Here is a 16,105-nt window from a genome sequence, read left to right on the forward strand (position 1 = left end):
ACAAACAAAAAACCAATGTTGGAGACATGCTGTATCTGGGGAGCGTTAGGGGGCAGGCAGTACTTTCTCCTGAAGGGTTCAGTAGTGTATGTGATGTGAGCGGCAGCATCTGACTAGCTCAGTTGATCTGGATTGTGCAGACGGGCAAAACAACATAAAAAGGTAAATTCTCAGTGTGCTGTACAGTATATCCTTCTCACCTTGGTTATTTGGAGATGTTCAGCACCTCATTTTAATTTTAGAGCAATTGTTCTCAACAGTAAAGACATCTGAAGAGTCCTCTTGAAATGAAATGGAATTATAGTAATTTTTAGGTCTTCTACGGAGCAGTCCCAGCCCCACTAATGATATCTTTGTTAGTACTTTTTGCACTCCCATCCTAATGTTGACTCAGGTCACCTGGTATGACACGGTTCAGTTGTATTAAAAGTGAGATTTTCTCACAGGGCAGGGTAAAATTAATTTGTCAGGCTCCTAGTGCATATTGGCACAAATTATGTCATGACTTTTGCAAGTAGCCTGTAGATTTTTAAAAGGCTCCTTGGGTGAAATCCACTCTTGTACAAAGAGCCAGCACAAGCCCAGTCCACCACTTAAGTCCTAATTGAGCTCTATTTTTAGCGTTTAAATGGTGCGTAGCGTCCATGCTTGCCAGCTGCATGGGGTAGGAGGGATATCACCTTTTGCGCATAGATACCCTTGTTCCTATATGTAATTTTTTTCTTACAAAAGAGGCAAATTTGGAATAATACATGCCTCTCCGTTTCTGAGACACAAGGTGGTTGAGGTAATATCTATTATTGGACCAACTTGTTACTTCTGATATTACCTCACCCACCTTGTGTCTCTAATGTCCTGGGACCAACACAGCTACAACACTGCAAACAGTCAGTGTGAGTTTTTTCCAAGTTAATGGTGGCAGTTTGTCCAATCATGTCAAACCAAACAATTAAAATGTAAATAAGTGTACAGCTTCACTGTGGTGCAGAATGACTTGCTTTTCAAGATCCGTGTTGCAAATATGAATTAATGACTTGATCATCTTTGTTGCAGATGTGGTTGAAGCTGAAGCAAAGGAATTAATTCTTGATATTAAATACCCTGCTACAAAAAAACAGGTGAATATTGAGAGGGGGAGTTTCAATCTGGGAAAGAATTTCACATGATCAGACTTGGGTGTAAAGCCATTGACCTTTCACAGTTTTCTTAGTTCTTTCCATGGTTTCTCATTGACAAAGCTTAAGGACTTGCTTTACAGCATTGCTTATTTTATTTTTTCTATAACATAGTACATAGAATTCATGTTGATTTGTGATTTTGCTGCAGGATCCATTTGTGCTGTAAGTGCAAATATGTGTAGCGGAAATAGTAACTTAAAAATACTCTGACTTGTATTGTTATGGGCTTCCTTAAACACTTCAACAGTAACATGAAGGAAGATGAATGGAAATACTTCATTTTGTTAAATTTCTGCTAACAGGCTTTGGAAAGCATATTGGCAAGTGAACGTGTACCACTCTCCTCTCTCTCAAACATCACTCAGACATTGATGGACACCTTAAAAAAACAGGGTAAGTGGAAGCTGCTTTTGTAATATGCAGACACACACACAATCTATCTGTGGTGTGGCTTGAAGCAAGACTACTGCTGTGAGGCCAGGAGAATATCTATCATGGGACTCCACTGCTTCATCAAGCTTGGCCTGCTTGGCTTTTCTGCCAGCTAGAGCAAGACATTCCTTTTGTATTTTTTTTTCCCTGCCTGCATCAGCTTGCTAGTGAGCACCTTCTCCAGCACTTGCCATGTATCTATAATGCAAGAATTACTTCAGTATATTTTTGAAATCTTTGACAGGTTGAATGAGTCCATGCATTATGTATATTTTGCAAATGCAAGAAGCATAAATTGCTTTCAATTAAATACACACAGATATATTCCTGTCTTATACGTTTATATACATTGACTTGCAAATAATTCTATCAATATGTTTCAGCATCTTCACCAAACTTTTATTTTGTATATATTAGTAAAAATAAGCTGGGCTCAACTCTGTTGTATAGAACAGGAGCCTCCAGGACGTTCCACCTTATAGAGCTCCCTCTTCAGTCTTCCCCCTTCCTTAGGAAGAAAATTAGGTCTGGTCCCTTAAACCCTTAAAATTTTTGGATTCACTGAAGGCACTGAACCATGGGCACAGAGGTTTTATGCCACTGAAATGGTTGTAGATCTATCTGATGCTTCCCTTCTTCTCCTTTTGGGCAGCATGGCTTTACTGGTCTTGCACTTCTAGGTCTTTCTAAACTGGGGGCTGTATCCACAGTTTCCCTTAAGGGTAGGTTTCTCAGGCCAAAGAAGTGCATTCGGTCAAAATTCTGACAGATGGAGGAGGGTAAAATAACCCAACATAACTCCTCCCTTGAAACTAAGGAAATGCTTCTTGCGTTTTGGATTCTGTTGTTTTGGGGGGGCATGACTAGGTCTTGAGGGAGGGAGCAGGAGAAGAGTCTATCTCTGTGAAATCACCTTCAGATGCACAGCGACTTTCCAGCGTAAGATAATGTTCATCCTATTGTTGTTGTTTTGCATGGACTCTATCCACACTGTGAGGAGGAACAGCTGAGCCCTTGGCAGTGTAGTTCACAGAAGCCGTATTACTGCAGGAGGTGCATGGAGGCCCTGAGTAAACAGAATTTGCCTGTGGATCCCAGAATGCTTGTGGGTTGGGAGGGCCTGTCCCTGACCATCTCCGTAGTGAGGGATCCCCCACTGATGATGTGTAACTTCAGAGCTGTGGAATGAAATAGGAGTTTTTCCATTGACTTTAATGGGGCCAGGATTTCACCCTTGGAGTGTTCTGCCCAACTTTGGCCTGCCGTGATCAGGACAAGATATGGCTTTAAATAGCTAGTGTATCCACTCAAATGTGAAGTCCTAAAAATACAGATTCTTATGAGAAACTATTTTCACAATGAAATGGAAAATGTATGCCTCCATTTTCATTTTGTATTTATTGAGTCCTCTTTGTTAGCTTATGTGTGCTTTATGCACTGTCCTCTCTTTTTCCATCTGCACTGTATTACTGTATTCCTTGCCTGGTCACATTAAAGAACAAATTTGGCTCAAGTTCGTACCTCCTAGTTTGGCTGCGTATCGGCCAGTAATATTGTGGCTAAATGGATATTCTGAAACAGATGTTGGCCTGTATGAATCCTGCTATTGTGAGGAAAAGGTCAATTGATTAGCTGTACCAAGCTGTTCAGGCTTCCTTTTTGTTTCCAGGATTTTTAATAGCAGAGTATCTGAGGAATGGCTGAGTTTCATAGAGAGAAAATTGTACACTGGGAAGTCATTTGAGCACACAAATGGTTTGTTCAGAGACAAATCTTTCTACAGAAAAATCAGTTTAGAATCTTTGTTTTATGTCCTTTAATGTCAGGTAAATTAAGACATTATTAAATATGATACTGGGTCTGTCGCAGATAGTGCTTATCAAATGTTGTTCTTAAGAATTGGTTTCCCACATATGCAGATTAAGAAAGTAGAGAGACCAGGTAGGTGAAGTAATATCTTTTATTGCAGTGGTTTTCAACGTGTGGGTCGCACTGGGTCATAGCGGTTCTGGTCAGCACTGCCGACCGGGCCATTAAAAGTCCTGTCGGCGGTGCTGCCCAGCGAAGGCAGGCTAGTGCCTACCTGTTCCGACACCGTGCTGCGCCCCGGAAGCGGCCAGCAGCAGGTCCGGCTCCTAGGTTGGGGGAGGGGGCGCAGGACTCTGCATGCTGCCCCCGAGCCGGTTCCCAGCCAGTGGGAGCTGGGGGGCTGTGCCTGGAGGTGAAAGCTGTGCTGCTTGCGCGCCTCCGCCTAGGAGACAGACCTGCTGCTGGCCACTTCCGGGGCGCAGTGTGGTCCGCAGTGCCAGGACAGGCGGGAAGCCTGCCTCTGCACCCCGGCTGCGCCGCTGACTGGGAACCACTGGAGGTAAGCACGCACCCCAACCCCGTGCCCCAATCCCCTGTCCCCCTCAAACCTAGAGCCCCCTCCTGCACCCCAAACCTCTCATCCCTGGCCCCCCCCAGAGCCTGCACCCCCGGCCCAGAACCCTGACCCTCTCCCACACCCCAACCCCCTCCCCATCCCAGAGCCCTTTTCCCACACCCTTAACCCCTCATTCTCCGCCCTACCCCACAGCCCTCACCCCCGAACCCCAACCCTCTGTCCCGGCCCTGAGCCCCTCCCACACCCGAAACCGCTCATCCCCAGTTCCGTTGGATCTCGAGCATCAACTATTTTCTTCAACTGGGTCCCCAGAAAAAAAGTTTGAAAACCATTGTTTTATTGGACCAACTTCTGGTAGTGAGAGACACAAGCTTTCAAGCTCACACAGAACTCTTCTTCAGGTCTGGGAAATGTATGCTGTATGTCACAGCTAAATACAAGGTGGATGAGATTACTTAGCATAAGTAGTTAACACATTTCAAGGGGCCATTCAAGGTGAAGTAAGAAAGTAGACATACATCAAATGACACATTTTTTTGTTACCTGATCCCATTGTTTAGATTCAGTATCTTATTCTTCAGTTTAGGCCTTAGCAGGTAGAAGACAAACTGAGTGAGCGTGCATGCTGAGTAGCAACTCAACAGTTTAGAAAGACTCCTAATTGCAGACGTTGGTGTCTGTTTTGGGCATTCTTGTAACTGACTGCTTCTGCGCTTGTTTTGAAATTGCAGGAAGTGTTATGCAAATTATACTGAGGTGTTGAATTGTCTGTTGCATGTTGTTTCACAAATGTGAGTTACTATATAAACTGAAAAACAGCCTCCCTTAATCTTGGTGTTTCCATTGTGCCTTTCAACTTGCACAAGAAGCTGAGCTGTGAATAGGCTCTTTATTTAGTTTGATAAAGAAGAAGAAAACACTTAATTTTTTAGTCAAATTAACTATTACTGTATTGAGGTATTAGTGCTTTTTAAAATTCTAAACTCTGGGTTGATATCAATTGCATGTGTCTTCTCTGGCTGCCATAGTTATGCTAGTTGCTTTCCCAAACTCTGAAGAATTACAAATATCAGGGGATTTCTACTGATTTTTGTTAACACGGTTTCCGTTTGGTCACTGAAAGACAATAATGCCCATTGTGTTTTCTCAATTTTAGTGTTGGAAACTTTATTTGCAGCTTTTTTATTTTATTTATTATTTGCAGATTTACCACATTCACATATTGGCAGCATAACAACTAAAATTCATGCAGCATTGTACTTTGCAAGGAACTTGTGTTTGTTTTTAAAAAAGTAATTACTTGAAGAGTGCAGTCTGTAGCATCCTGCATTTCCTTGATTTTTACATGCTGGTGCACAAGAGATCCTCTACAGTAGCCTTGTGTTCGGTGTTCCATTGCAGCCTTTTTCTTGGCAAAAATAAGCCTGATACCCTATTTGCTTTTGGGCAAAAATCATCCTCGCTTTAACTTGCCATGTATTAAACATCATATTGTGAGCAAGAGTGTGTCGAAAACATCACACTGGAGCATATGTCATCTAACTCCTTTATAAGAGTTTAATGAAACTACAAAGGACATTTCACAGCTCCAGTTCACACATTCATTCAGACTAATGCACATCTTTATTTCTCTCTCTCCAGAGTTTGTGTGTGTTGATGAAGGATTGCTCCAGTTCTGTGCAAATAAGTTAAAGCTGCTGCATCTTTATGAGTCAGTCAGCAAACTGAATTCTTTGAGCATGCAGCCAAGCACTCCGTTCTCTGATAATGTAAGTAACATCAAAACTTCTTTCTGTGAAAGAATTAACCATTTGGCAGGTAGATTAAATGGAAAATTACTAGGGCTGTCAAGCGATTAAAAAAATTAATTGCAATTAATCCCGCTGTTAAACAATAATAAAATACCATTTATTTAAATATTTGTGGATGTTTTTCACTTTTTCAAATATATTGCTTTCAATTACAACACAGAATACAAAGTGTACAGTGCTTACTTTCTTTTTTTACAGTGAAAATATCTGTAATAAAAATAATATAAACAAAAGACGTAGTATTTTTCAATTCACCTAATACAAGTACTGTAGTGCAATCTCTTTGTCATGAAAGTTGAACTTTGTAAATGTAGAATTATGTACAAAAATAAAACTGCACTCAAAAATAAATAAAAATAAAACAATGTAAAAACTTTAGAGCCTACAAATCCACTCAGTCCAACTTCTTGTTCAGCTAATCGCTAAGACAAACAAGCTTGTTTGCATTTGTGGGAGATAATGCTGCCCACCTCTTATTTACAGTGTCACTTGAAAGTGAGAACAGGCGTTCGCATGGCACTGTTGTAGCTGGTGTCACAAGATATTTTCATGCCAGACGTGCTAAAGGTTCATATGTCCTTTCATGCTTTGACCACCATTACAGAGGACATGCGTCCACGCTGATGACAGGTTCTGCTTGATGATGATCCAAAGCTGTGCGGACGACACATGTTCATTTTCATCGTTTGTCAGATACCACTTATGGTTATGACCAGCTAAATCAACCGCCGATCACTTGCCCATCGACTCCTGTAAGGAGTCGATGAGGGAACGTCGCCCATTGATGTCACGTAGTGTGTAGATCTAAGCTACGTCGATTTGAGTTACGCTATTCATGTAACTCAAATTGCGTAGCTTAGATTGACTTTTCCCTTCAGTGTAGACAAGGCCTTAGTCACTTAATATGTGAGACAGAGCCAGGAATAGAACTCCTGTCTCCTGACTCCAATCATTTGTCCTAAGTGCAGAAGGCTTTCCTTTATCCTTTTTGGGAGGAAGAATTAATTCTGGAAACTAACTTGTGACCAAATCTGCCTTGTATCTAGTATTTTAAATAGATGTACAAAATGTTCTACTTCATATTTTGGGTTACTTTTAGTATCATTACAGAAATCTCTGCATATCGGCATTACAGAACCTTGCAATAGGTCTGCCCAATTTGCAAGGTGGCTGCTTTCTCAAGGATTTTTGGCTAATTAAAAAAAAAACTGCAGTCATGTACAGCAGAGAGAAATTGGGTGTGGGAAATAAGTATGTTATATCTTCAGATACAAACTTACATATGGTCATTATTTACAGTTGTTCTAATCTTTCTGCTTTTAAGGATTTGGCTAAACTACTCAGGCTGGATGAAAAAGTGTTTGCTAGGCTCCAGACGTTACTGGAAAACTACAAGCAAGAAAACATCCAAACCACCATTCGATTTGCTGATGATAAAGATGGTATATTGCCTGTGAAAATGTTCTTGGAGTATTTAGAATATGAAAAGGACATGATTCTAGTGAAGAAACTAGATGAAGGAGAATATGTGGCTTTAGGTAAGAGCTCTTGAAGGACTAGTGTTTTGTCAGATTAATGCTTCATTCTGTTTTAGTCTAACTTTAAAATCTGGATAAGACGGGGCTCAAAATATTTACTGGATGGACATTTACTAGCCAGAGGACTACATTTATTAAGTAGACACTGAAATAAAAGAAGGCAGAGGCTCTCCAGTTAGATCAAGGGGCATTGCTAGGGCAAGAAACCCACACTTTTTCCTTAGCTTCAGGAAACGGGGTGCTGGAATTCCCATCAATGTGTTGCCTCTCAACCTCCCATACCACGCTGCCTCCTTGGAGTGAGAAGGAAAGTATTTCTCAACTGTCCACCTATCTCACTCCCCTACACCACTCCCCACCTGCAAAGGGCACCTCATATTAGCAGATATCAAATTATATCCTTCTGCCCAACTATTTAACAGATACCAAATTTGTATATTTGTGAGGCAAATGGCGTCTAGTCATGGCCTCAACAAACTTTCCTCATGAGAGGAATTGGAGGTGAAGAATTCCTGGGGTGCCTATCTTTATGTCTGTGTGAACATCAAAGGCCCTTTCTAGGGTAGCCTAGAGTCTAGTTCAGTGTACTTCTCCTATATCCCCTCCAAAATATTGTACTTGGGTTTTAAAACCAGGACAGAGTCACCAGGCCTCTTGCTGACCAGAACCACCAATAGACAAGCTGCCTCAATAACAGAACTACTGTAAGCTGGTGGTATAAATAATGGCAACAAAACATAAATGCTAATGTAAACTTTCTCCTGAGTTCAGCTTTGTTTCCTAGAAGAGAGCCCCTATGCCTCTACTTCTCTCTGCCTCAGACACATCCAACCATTTGTATACTCCTGGGTTGGAGCTAATAGGACTCTCATGATCTGACACCAGAGTGAGTCAGCAAAAATAGCTCCGGTTCTCCTGCTGGATTCTAAAACACGCCACCATGGCACACAGGCCTGGATTACTTGGCAGCTAAATTTGCTCTCATACATATTCTACTTTTTAAACTCTTCTCTATATTTAATGGTGATACGTATAATCTGAACTGGTGCAATCTGTTTTACATTGTTATATAGCCCTTTGTCCACACACTCTATTTGCCTTCCCTTCTTCCTTGTTTTTGGAAAAAAGAATTAAGAGTAAAATAGTCATTCCAAACAGTACTGCTCTGTGTATCCCACTTCCTGGCAGCTGTCCAGAACTATCTCCTTGACCCTATCCTTGTCTGTCTATGGATCCACAGGCTCCGCATCAGCCAAAGAAAGGCTGTGACCTAGGCATTAGGATATTACACTGTTTGCTCAAAGCTCCCTTGCCTCAAGCCCAGTAAGTCCTGATCTGTCTGGTGAACCAGTCATCTGCATGTTGAGTGTTGGATCATTGTAGATGAAGTTGATGTGTTGTTTGTTTTTAGGGAGCTTTTTTTTCTGGAAATGTTTGTGTGGCGAGAGTTCCACAGAGGAAATGTGCCATACGCTGGAGTCTGCAGGATTTAGCCCTCAGTTATTATTGGTAAGATACTGATTTAATTGTGTTCCTTGCTTTTTACCCAGAATATACATGAATTTAAACATCTCAATGCCAGAAAAATTTCACAATTTACAATATTGACCTTTAAGCACCGGGAATAACCATGTACACTTAGCATGTTAGTGTCTAGACTTCTGCCCTTTTTGAGATCTGTAAATCCCTCTTTTGAGAGCATTGTCAATTATGTTATATAATAAAATGGGTACAACTCAGGATAAAATAGAGAGAGGCATTTAAGTTCTAGCCCCAAATGTCTTCAGCCTAATTACTATATAATGTATATAATCAGCAATACACATGCCATCTTAAAGATATTTTCTTCACGGCTCTTTTGCTATGAGAAATAATATACTTCATGCCAGCAGATAAGCAATAAATCCAAGTGAAATACATATTTTTGTGGAATGAGACTTGGTGAGGAAACATTTTCATTTCAAACATAGAAAAAGTTGTTATAAACAAGTGAGAAATTATTTTAAAAAATGAATGTAATTTCAAAACTGTTTTTTAAAAATGCATTTTTACAGGCTAATCTTTTAAATTCCAGTGAAGATAATCCCTTTTAAACTAAATATTCCCTGCAGTGCTTGAAACCCAAGCACCACAGCAATAAGAACCTGAAAGTGAAACTGAGTTACTGATTTTCTTCATTTAACCTGAGAGAGCTGCAAATAGTGAACACAGCATATGCAGTGGCAAATAGATTAGATTTTAAAAAAATCTTTTGATAATCTACATAATACAGGTAGGCAGATTTGTATATAGGGTATGAGTTTCTTTAAGCTGATGATGTAGAGTAAAGGCAGTACAACAGGCTGTGTCCCACTTTAGGGTCCTGACAGACCCTCATGTTCCAAAAAAAAAAAAATCATTGACTTGTTATGAAATGCACAGAGCATTTTTTATAGTGTAGAGTAGATATTTTGCCTGTTTGTTCTCCTGTTTTTTTCCCCCTCCTGTAACCTGCTCTGCTGCTAAGTTTTACCTCCAAAGCAGGTGTAATTAAAGACAGCTTGATAGTCGACTAAAGTTTTAACAGATTACTAAGGCCTAACCTATAATAGCTATACTATACTGTATACTCTATACTGCTATACTATACTGTATACTCTATACTGCTATACTATACTGTATACTCTATACTGCTATACTATATAGCTATATAGCTATACTGGCAAAATGCTTGTAGTATAGATGCAACTTATACCTGCAAGGAAGTGCTTTTGTGTGTTACAGTTTATACCTGTTTGGCAAGTGGAATAAGACCTACAGTACAAGCACTTCTGTGCTGGTATTAGTGTGTCTACAGTAGGGTTTTTGCTAGCATAGAAACATTGCAGAAAAAAATCACACATCTAACCAACATTGCTTTTCTGGCAAAGGCTTCTAGCATAGACCTGACCTCAGGTTTCTGTAGGATTTAATACCAGGTTACAATCTAAAGTGCTACATTCTGCAAATTTAGAAATAGCAGGTTCGTTACTGATTAAATGTGTAATTATCTAGGCAAAGACATACTAAGATGGAAAATTGTTTAATATTCCTGATGTCTGATTTAGTCATTTTTCAGAGTTGAATCACTTTTATTTGCCATTTGTATTTTGCACGTTGCAAGTATTCCATTCATGCAACCTTTATGAAGGTAGACTAGCCTACTCTAATCTGTGTGTTCATGAAGTGAAAGTCTGCCAGACAGCTAGCACAGTTTGCCATAGTCTCTGTAGTAGTTTTGGGGCTATTGTTAGAGGGAATCACTCAGTCAGCATTTTGTGTCCAAATAAACATGAATACCATTATTTGCAATTTTGGAAAGATCACAAGACTACCAAAGCCTAATGTAAAGTAGCTGCTGTCTGTAATTTATAAGTTTGTTCAACTACACACACAAGAAATTTCTTAATTAGCATTGCACTATGATGATTAGAACACCTAAACTATCAGCTATTTCTCAACATTTCTGTTGTTGTGCATGAGTATTAGGAATTGTGACTCTTGGTACCAAAGGGTTAATTGAATCCAAATATAATTAGGAGTCTATAGAGTAATTATCTGGGTTGAGAAGATGACGTACTAGTTAAACTGGTCTTTTAGTCACTGATATTAAATGTAGCTCTTATGCATCAAATCCTTGTATTAACTTTTTAAAAAATCTTAATATACAGTCCTCTACAAATAACTACTTATTTAGCTAACATTCATTACGTGCCTTAATAGAACTCCTTTGATTTTAGAAAACAATTTATTTGATCAGTGAATTACCCCCCTCCCCCCCCATAAAAAACACTCCTAGTTTGGCTTCTGTACTATATGTGCGCTTTTAACATCAACTGTGTATGCTCATTTCTTGCAGCCTATAGATCATTGTCTCTTGCATGTTTCATCTTCTCCTAACTCTGGTACTTTCCTACCCCAGAGTTATGACTGAAGCACTAAACTTAATCTTTTCCGGTTTTAAGAAACTTCTGCTCCTTGCCTTTATTTTGCGATCTATATAATAACATGATACTAATTTTGTCCAGGTTGAGATGGGCTGTTTTACTGCAATTGTCTGTCTGCTGGCTCATGAGAGGAGTTTGTCCCGGAGATCTTTTTTTTGTAATTGAAAGATTGCTGAAGTGTGGTACTGTTGCACTTAAAAGCGTTGTCATGTGACGTATCATCTGCGGCACACCAGTGAACTCTTTGTGTTGATGTATTATAACATGGTTCCAGGGATCATCTCCACCCTAAGAAGTTATGTTGGAGAAAATACAACCTTTGATGTAATAAATATTCCACTTTTTTCCCCCAGTCTCTGCTTCTCAATGTGTGGCTTTCCAAGGAAAAAGATATTCTAGATGAACCACAGTCTGTCTGCTGCCTTCACACTATGCTGTCCCTTCTGAGCAAAATGAAAGGTGAAACACACATTCATAATCTTAAAATATCACAGTCAGCTAAAACTAGTATTCGTGGTTGTCAGAAACATGCCATTCTGACCATCTGTACTGCTCTGTAAATAAAGCCAACCCAACTAAATATTACTTGATTGCATTTTATAATAAGCATTTTATAATAGGGTTATTTAAAATTACAATTCAAGACTGTTTCACCTTATAGTGACTGGAAGGTTTGAAATTTTGGCTTGGATCCATAGAAACACTGAGATTTAAGGACCTTGGTTCCAGTGTCAGTTTGAAGTGATAGATGTCTCTGGAGGGATTTCCTTTTTAAAAAAATATTTTGTTTTTTTTCCTTTTAACAATGTCCCTTTTCAAACCATGTCCCATTCTCTCTACAGCCACCACCTTAGCTTCTGAGAACAATCATGCAGTGGAGTGCATTTGGGGTTCTTCCCCCTCAAAACTTCTTGATCCTGGGCCTGATGTGTGTTGTGGTGGTTTTTATCCATACTTGTTAATTATTCCCCTCCTATTCAAGCCTTCCAGAATGCCTTTGTTCAGCCCTATTACTACAACTACAACATCCATTTTGAGATTGTTGCTCCGGAGCATTTACTGACTGCACATCTCTGCAACTTCAGTACAGCATAGGGTTGCCAGGTGTCTGCACTCCTATTGGCCAAGTACCACGGCCAATGGGAGCTGGGGTGGTGGTGCTTGCGGGTGAGAGCAGGGCGTGGAGCCTTCTCCCCTCCTCCTCCTCCTCCCTCCCATCCCCCGCCTAGGAGCTGGACCTGCTGGCCGCTTCCGGGGTGCAGCATGATGCCAGGATAAGCAGGGAGCCTGCCTTAGCCCTGCTGTGCTGCTGACTGGGAGCCACCCAAGAGAAGCATGCACCTCAACCCCGAGCCCCTTCCTGCACCCCAAACCGCCCATCCCTGGCCCCACCCCAGAGCCTGCACCCCACCCCCTGCCTCAACCCGCAGCCCCTTCCCACACTCCAAATCCCTTGGCCTCACCCCCCAGGCTGGAGCCCCTCCTGTGCCCCAAAACCCTCATCCCCGGCCCCAGCCCAGAGCCTGTACCCCCTCCCACATTCCATACCCCAGCCTCCACCTGCAGCCCCTCCCACATTCCAAAACCCTCAGCCCCATCCGCCAGCCTGAAACCGCCTCCTGCACCCCAAACCCCTCATCCCCAGCCCCACCCCGGAGCCCGCACCCCAATTCCCTGCCCCAGCCTGGATCCCCCTCCAGCACCCTGAACCCCTCATTTCTGGCCCCACCCCGGAGCCCGCACCCCCTCCTGCACTCCAACCTCAGCCAAGTGAAAGTGAGTGAGGATGGGGGAGAGCAAGCCACTGAGGGAGGGGGAATGTAGTGAGTGGGGGGGCGGGGCCTCCAGGAAGGGGCGGGGCCAGGGTGTTCGGTTTTGTGGGATTAGAAAGTTGGCAACCCTAGTACAGCACTGCACTTTATAGTTATATGATCCACTGGATACATTAGAAATGTAAAGCAGACTTCACTGCCTGGTGACTTCTATCATATTTTGCAAACCCTCAACCAGGACTTCGTGAAATCTCAGTAGTTCGTACTCTGCACTTCATTATAAAGGCTGGTTGAGATCTAGAAATTGTGGGTGAAAAGTTGAGAAAAAGATAACTTGGTGGCTCTTGCAGATTAAGTGAATTTGTTCAGTTACAGATGCTGTATTTAATCACCTTATGTTTTAACAGATAAAGGCAAATTCAGCTTCCAAAGTGAGGTTGTTACTCTGCTAGTTTCTCTCTCAATGCAGCCAGCTGATTTTTTTTTTTTTCCCCACCCTTTGTTTCTACAGTTGCGATCGATGAGTCATGGGATTCTCAATCAGTTTCCCCCTGGTGGCAGCAAATGCGCACAGCTTGTATTCAGTCTGAAAATAATGGAGCCGCCTTATTATCTGCACACGTTGGGCATTCCGTAACTGCACAGATCACTGACAGTATGGCAGAGAAAAAAGTAAGTAAATCTGAGACTTCTCCCTCTCTACAGCAATAATTGTATCAGATTCATGCAAAGCTTTTGCCCTTATGAGGGAAGGAACGTCTTGCCATTCACTCAGTAACACTCAGAAACCAGCACAAAACACACAGTTTTCTGGGATAGGATTCAAAGGAATAGAAACCTGGAAACTTGTGTTTGGCCTTGCAGATTAATCTGCCCAGGTGTAAGGCATTGCAAGCCATTATGATATACAATTCAATCTGGAGATACCTACAGTATGTTTTACAGTGTGAATTATAGGGTGTCTCTTGACATTGAATGAGTGGAAGTTTTGCAGGACCAAAAGAGACACTTAGAGGGACACCAGCAGGAAGCCTAGTCGATTTCAAAAACTAAACTTTTAAGTTGTTTTTGATACTCAGCCTGCCTAACTGCCAATTTCTGACTGTGTGAATATTTTTAAGTTGACTAATTAAAAAAAAAAAGTTCCTGATTATCTAAATCCCCTTCCATAATAATGTTCTGATTTTTTTAAGTGTTAAAAGCTCTTGTTTGTAGGTGTAAGAGGGCATCTGGTCTACAGGTTGATATTTGGCCAGAGACAGACTGAGGTTTTTGGAATGTGTGGTGTTGCACTTTTATGTGCATACTTTTACATGCATACATGTATTTAAGAGATTGTAAGACCTGTGTGTGAATTTAAATATTGATTAACTTTTGTATAACTGTTCATTCTCCATCTACAGCTGATCTGCAAAAAAGCTCACAAATAACCTGCTTTGTTAGTTTTCCCAAACTGTTGTAGGTGCTGACACAGATTCCTGGGAAGCACTTTCCCTTGATACTGAATATTGGAAACTTCTACTGAAACAATTAGAAGATTGTCTGATACTTCAGACACTATTGCACAGTAAAGTGAGAAACAGGACAACCAGAGTATCATCTCTTCAGGCTGAGCCACTCTGCAGACTCTCTGTAAAGAAGTTGCTTGAAGGAGGGAAAGGTATACTCTCGTGCAAAGCAGATTTGATTAACTTTCTCACCCAACTCAGGGCCAGATTCTATCACTCTTACTCCAGTGAATGGCACCTTATTTTGGGAGTAGTCCCACTGAGGATATGTTAATTATATGTAATTTTTACTATTTTAAAATAATTTTTCATTTCTTTTTCTGGAGACTGCATTGTAGGCTTCTAACCAGTTACTTGATTGAGATTTTCTAATTGACATAAAAATTATACAATTAATGATTTCTGTTAACTGACAGATGAGTCTCTTCCCTTGTCATCTGTGTTTCAGATCCAAGTTTATTACTTCTAAAATGTCGCTGGCAAACTTTGACTGTGCCTTATACTTTCCTTTTGCATCTTAGGAGGCATTGCTGACAGTGTAGCAAAATGGATTTTCAAACAGGACTTCAGTCCCATGATACTGAAGTTGGCACAACGGAAAAAAGAGACGGAACGTACAGAGGAACCTGTAGAAATTGACAGGAATGTTTCCCTTGAGAAACCAGGAGCAGAGATGGGCATGGAAACAATCCTAGGTAAAAATACAAAATAACCCTTTCCAACTTAAATTTCTTCCCAGGGGACTGAGTTGGCTGAATTGTTTTTAATTAGTAGAAATTGTGACTAGGATGAAAAAGTTGTCTAATTTCTTCAATTATGTTTTAGAGTTGCTGCATTTAGCATATCAGCAGTTTCCTTGTAGTCTTGAATTGGATATACTACACACACATTGTTGTTGGGAATATGTAGTGCAATGGAATAAAGATCCAGAGGTAATGTAATCTAAATTTTTTGGTATATTTATACTTGTGTATAATTTACTAATTGAAGCTAACCTTTTTTTCAAAGGAAATTAATCAGAATTAGACTGTGATAAATGGAGAGCACAAATTTAACTAATGAAGAAAAGAAAGTCTTAGATTCTAGGAGTATGGGATACCATCTACCAAGAGAGGAAGACCTGTTCATGCCAGACAGGAAGACACTGCCAGTCTTATTGGGAAAAGGGGGAAGTTCTTCAGCTTTCATATTTCTGATTTTGAAATATGCACACCTCATAAATACACAATGCTGATCTAGTTAGGGTTATTTTATTGCTCTGTCAAGTATCAGGGGGTAGCCGGGTTAGTCTGTATCCACAAAAACAACAAGGAGTCTGGTGGCACTGTTTTTACTGCACTGTAAACATTATTTTTACTGCACTGTCTTTTTCTGAGTGGACTGAGTGGATTTGTAGGCTCTAAAGTTTTACATTTTCAAATGCAGTTATTTTTGTATATAATTCTACATTTGTAAATTCAACTTTAATGATAGAGATTTCACTAAAGTACTTGGTGAATTGAAAAATACTATTTT

The 16,105-nt window shown here is 40.6% G+C and overlaps 2 protein-coding genes across 6 annotated transcripts in view; one reads left to right on the forward strand and one right to left on the reverse strand.

Moving 5' to 3' along the window:
- Window positions 1-16,105, forward strand: part of RAB3GAP2 (RAB3 GTPase activating non-catalytic protein subunit 2) — a 72,013-nt gene that overhangs the window by 42,598 nt on the left and 13,310 nt on the right. For all 3 annotated transcript variants that reach the window (XM_073338849.1, XM_073338851.1, XM_073338850.1), the window contains 10 exons: window positions 1,054-1,118; window positions 1,481-1,571; window positions 5,638-5,765; window positions 7,132-7,345; window positions 8,757-8,854; window positions 11,664-11,769; window positions 13,594-13,754; window positions 14,526-14,742; window positions 15,112-15,285; window positions 15,416-15,522. In XM_073338849.1, the coding sequence (XP_073194950.1) occupies window positions 1,054-1,118; window positions 1,481-1,571; window positions 5,638-5,765; window positions 7,132-7,345; window positions 8,757-8,854; window positions 11,664-11,769; window positions 13,594-13,754; window positions 14,526-14,742; window positions 15,112-15,285; window positions 15,416-15,522 (1,361 nt within the window). The remainder of the gene's footprint in view (window positions 1-1,053; window positions 1,119-1,480; window positions 1,572-5,637; window positions 5,766-7,131; window positions 7,346-8,756; window positions 8,855-11,663; window positions 11,770-13,593; window positions 13,755-14,525; window positions 14,743-15,111; window positions 15,286-15,415; window positions 15,523-16,105) is intronic.
- IARS2 (isoleucyl-tRNA synthetase 2, mitochondrial) overlaps window positions 1-16,105 on the reverse strand; it is an 88,535-nt gene that overhangs the window by 7,277 nt on the left and 65,153 nt on the right. Inside the window, exon 24 of one of the 3 annotated variants that reach the window (XM_073338852.1) lies at window positions 5,748-5,788. The exons of the other annotated variants lie outside the window; for them this stretch is intronic. The gene's annotated coding sequence lies outside the window, so the exon portion shown is untranslated. Of the gene's footprint in view, window positions 1-5,747; window positions 5,789-16,105 lie in introns of those variants that run through there. 3 annotated transcript variants of the gene reach the window in all.

This window comes from Lepidochelys kempii, chromosome 3 (assembly GCF_965140265.1).
Source record: "Lepidochelys kempii isolate rLepKem1 chromosome 3, rLepKem1.hap2, whole genome shotgun sequence".
NCBI classification, from domain to species: Eukaryota; Metazoa; Chordata; order Testudines; family Cheloniidae; genus Lepidochelys; species Lepidochelys kempii.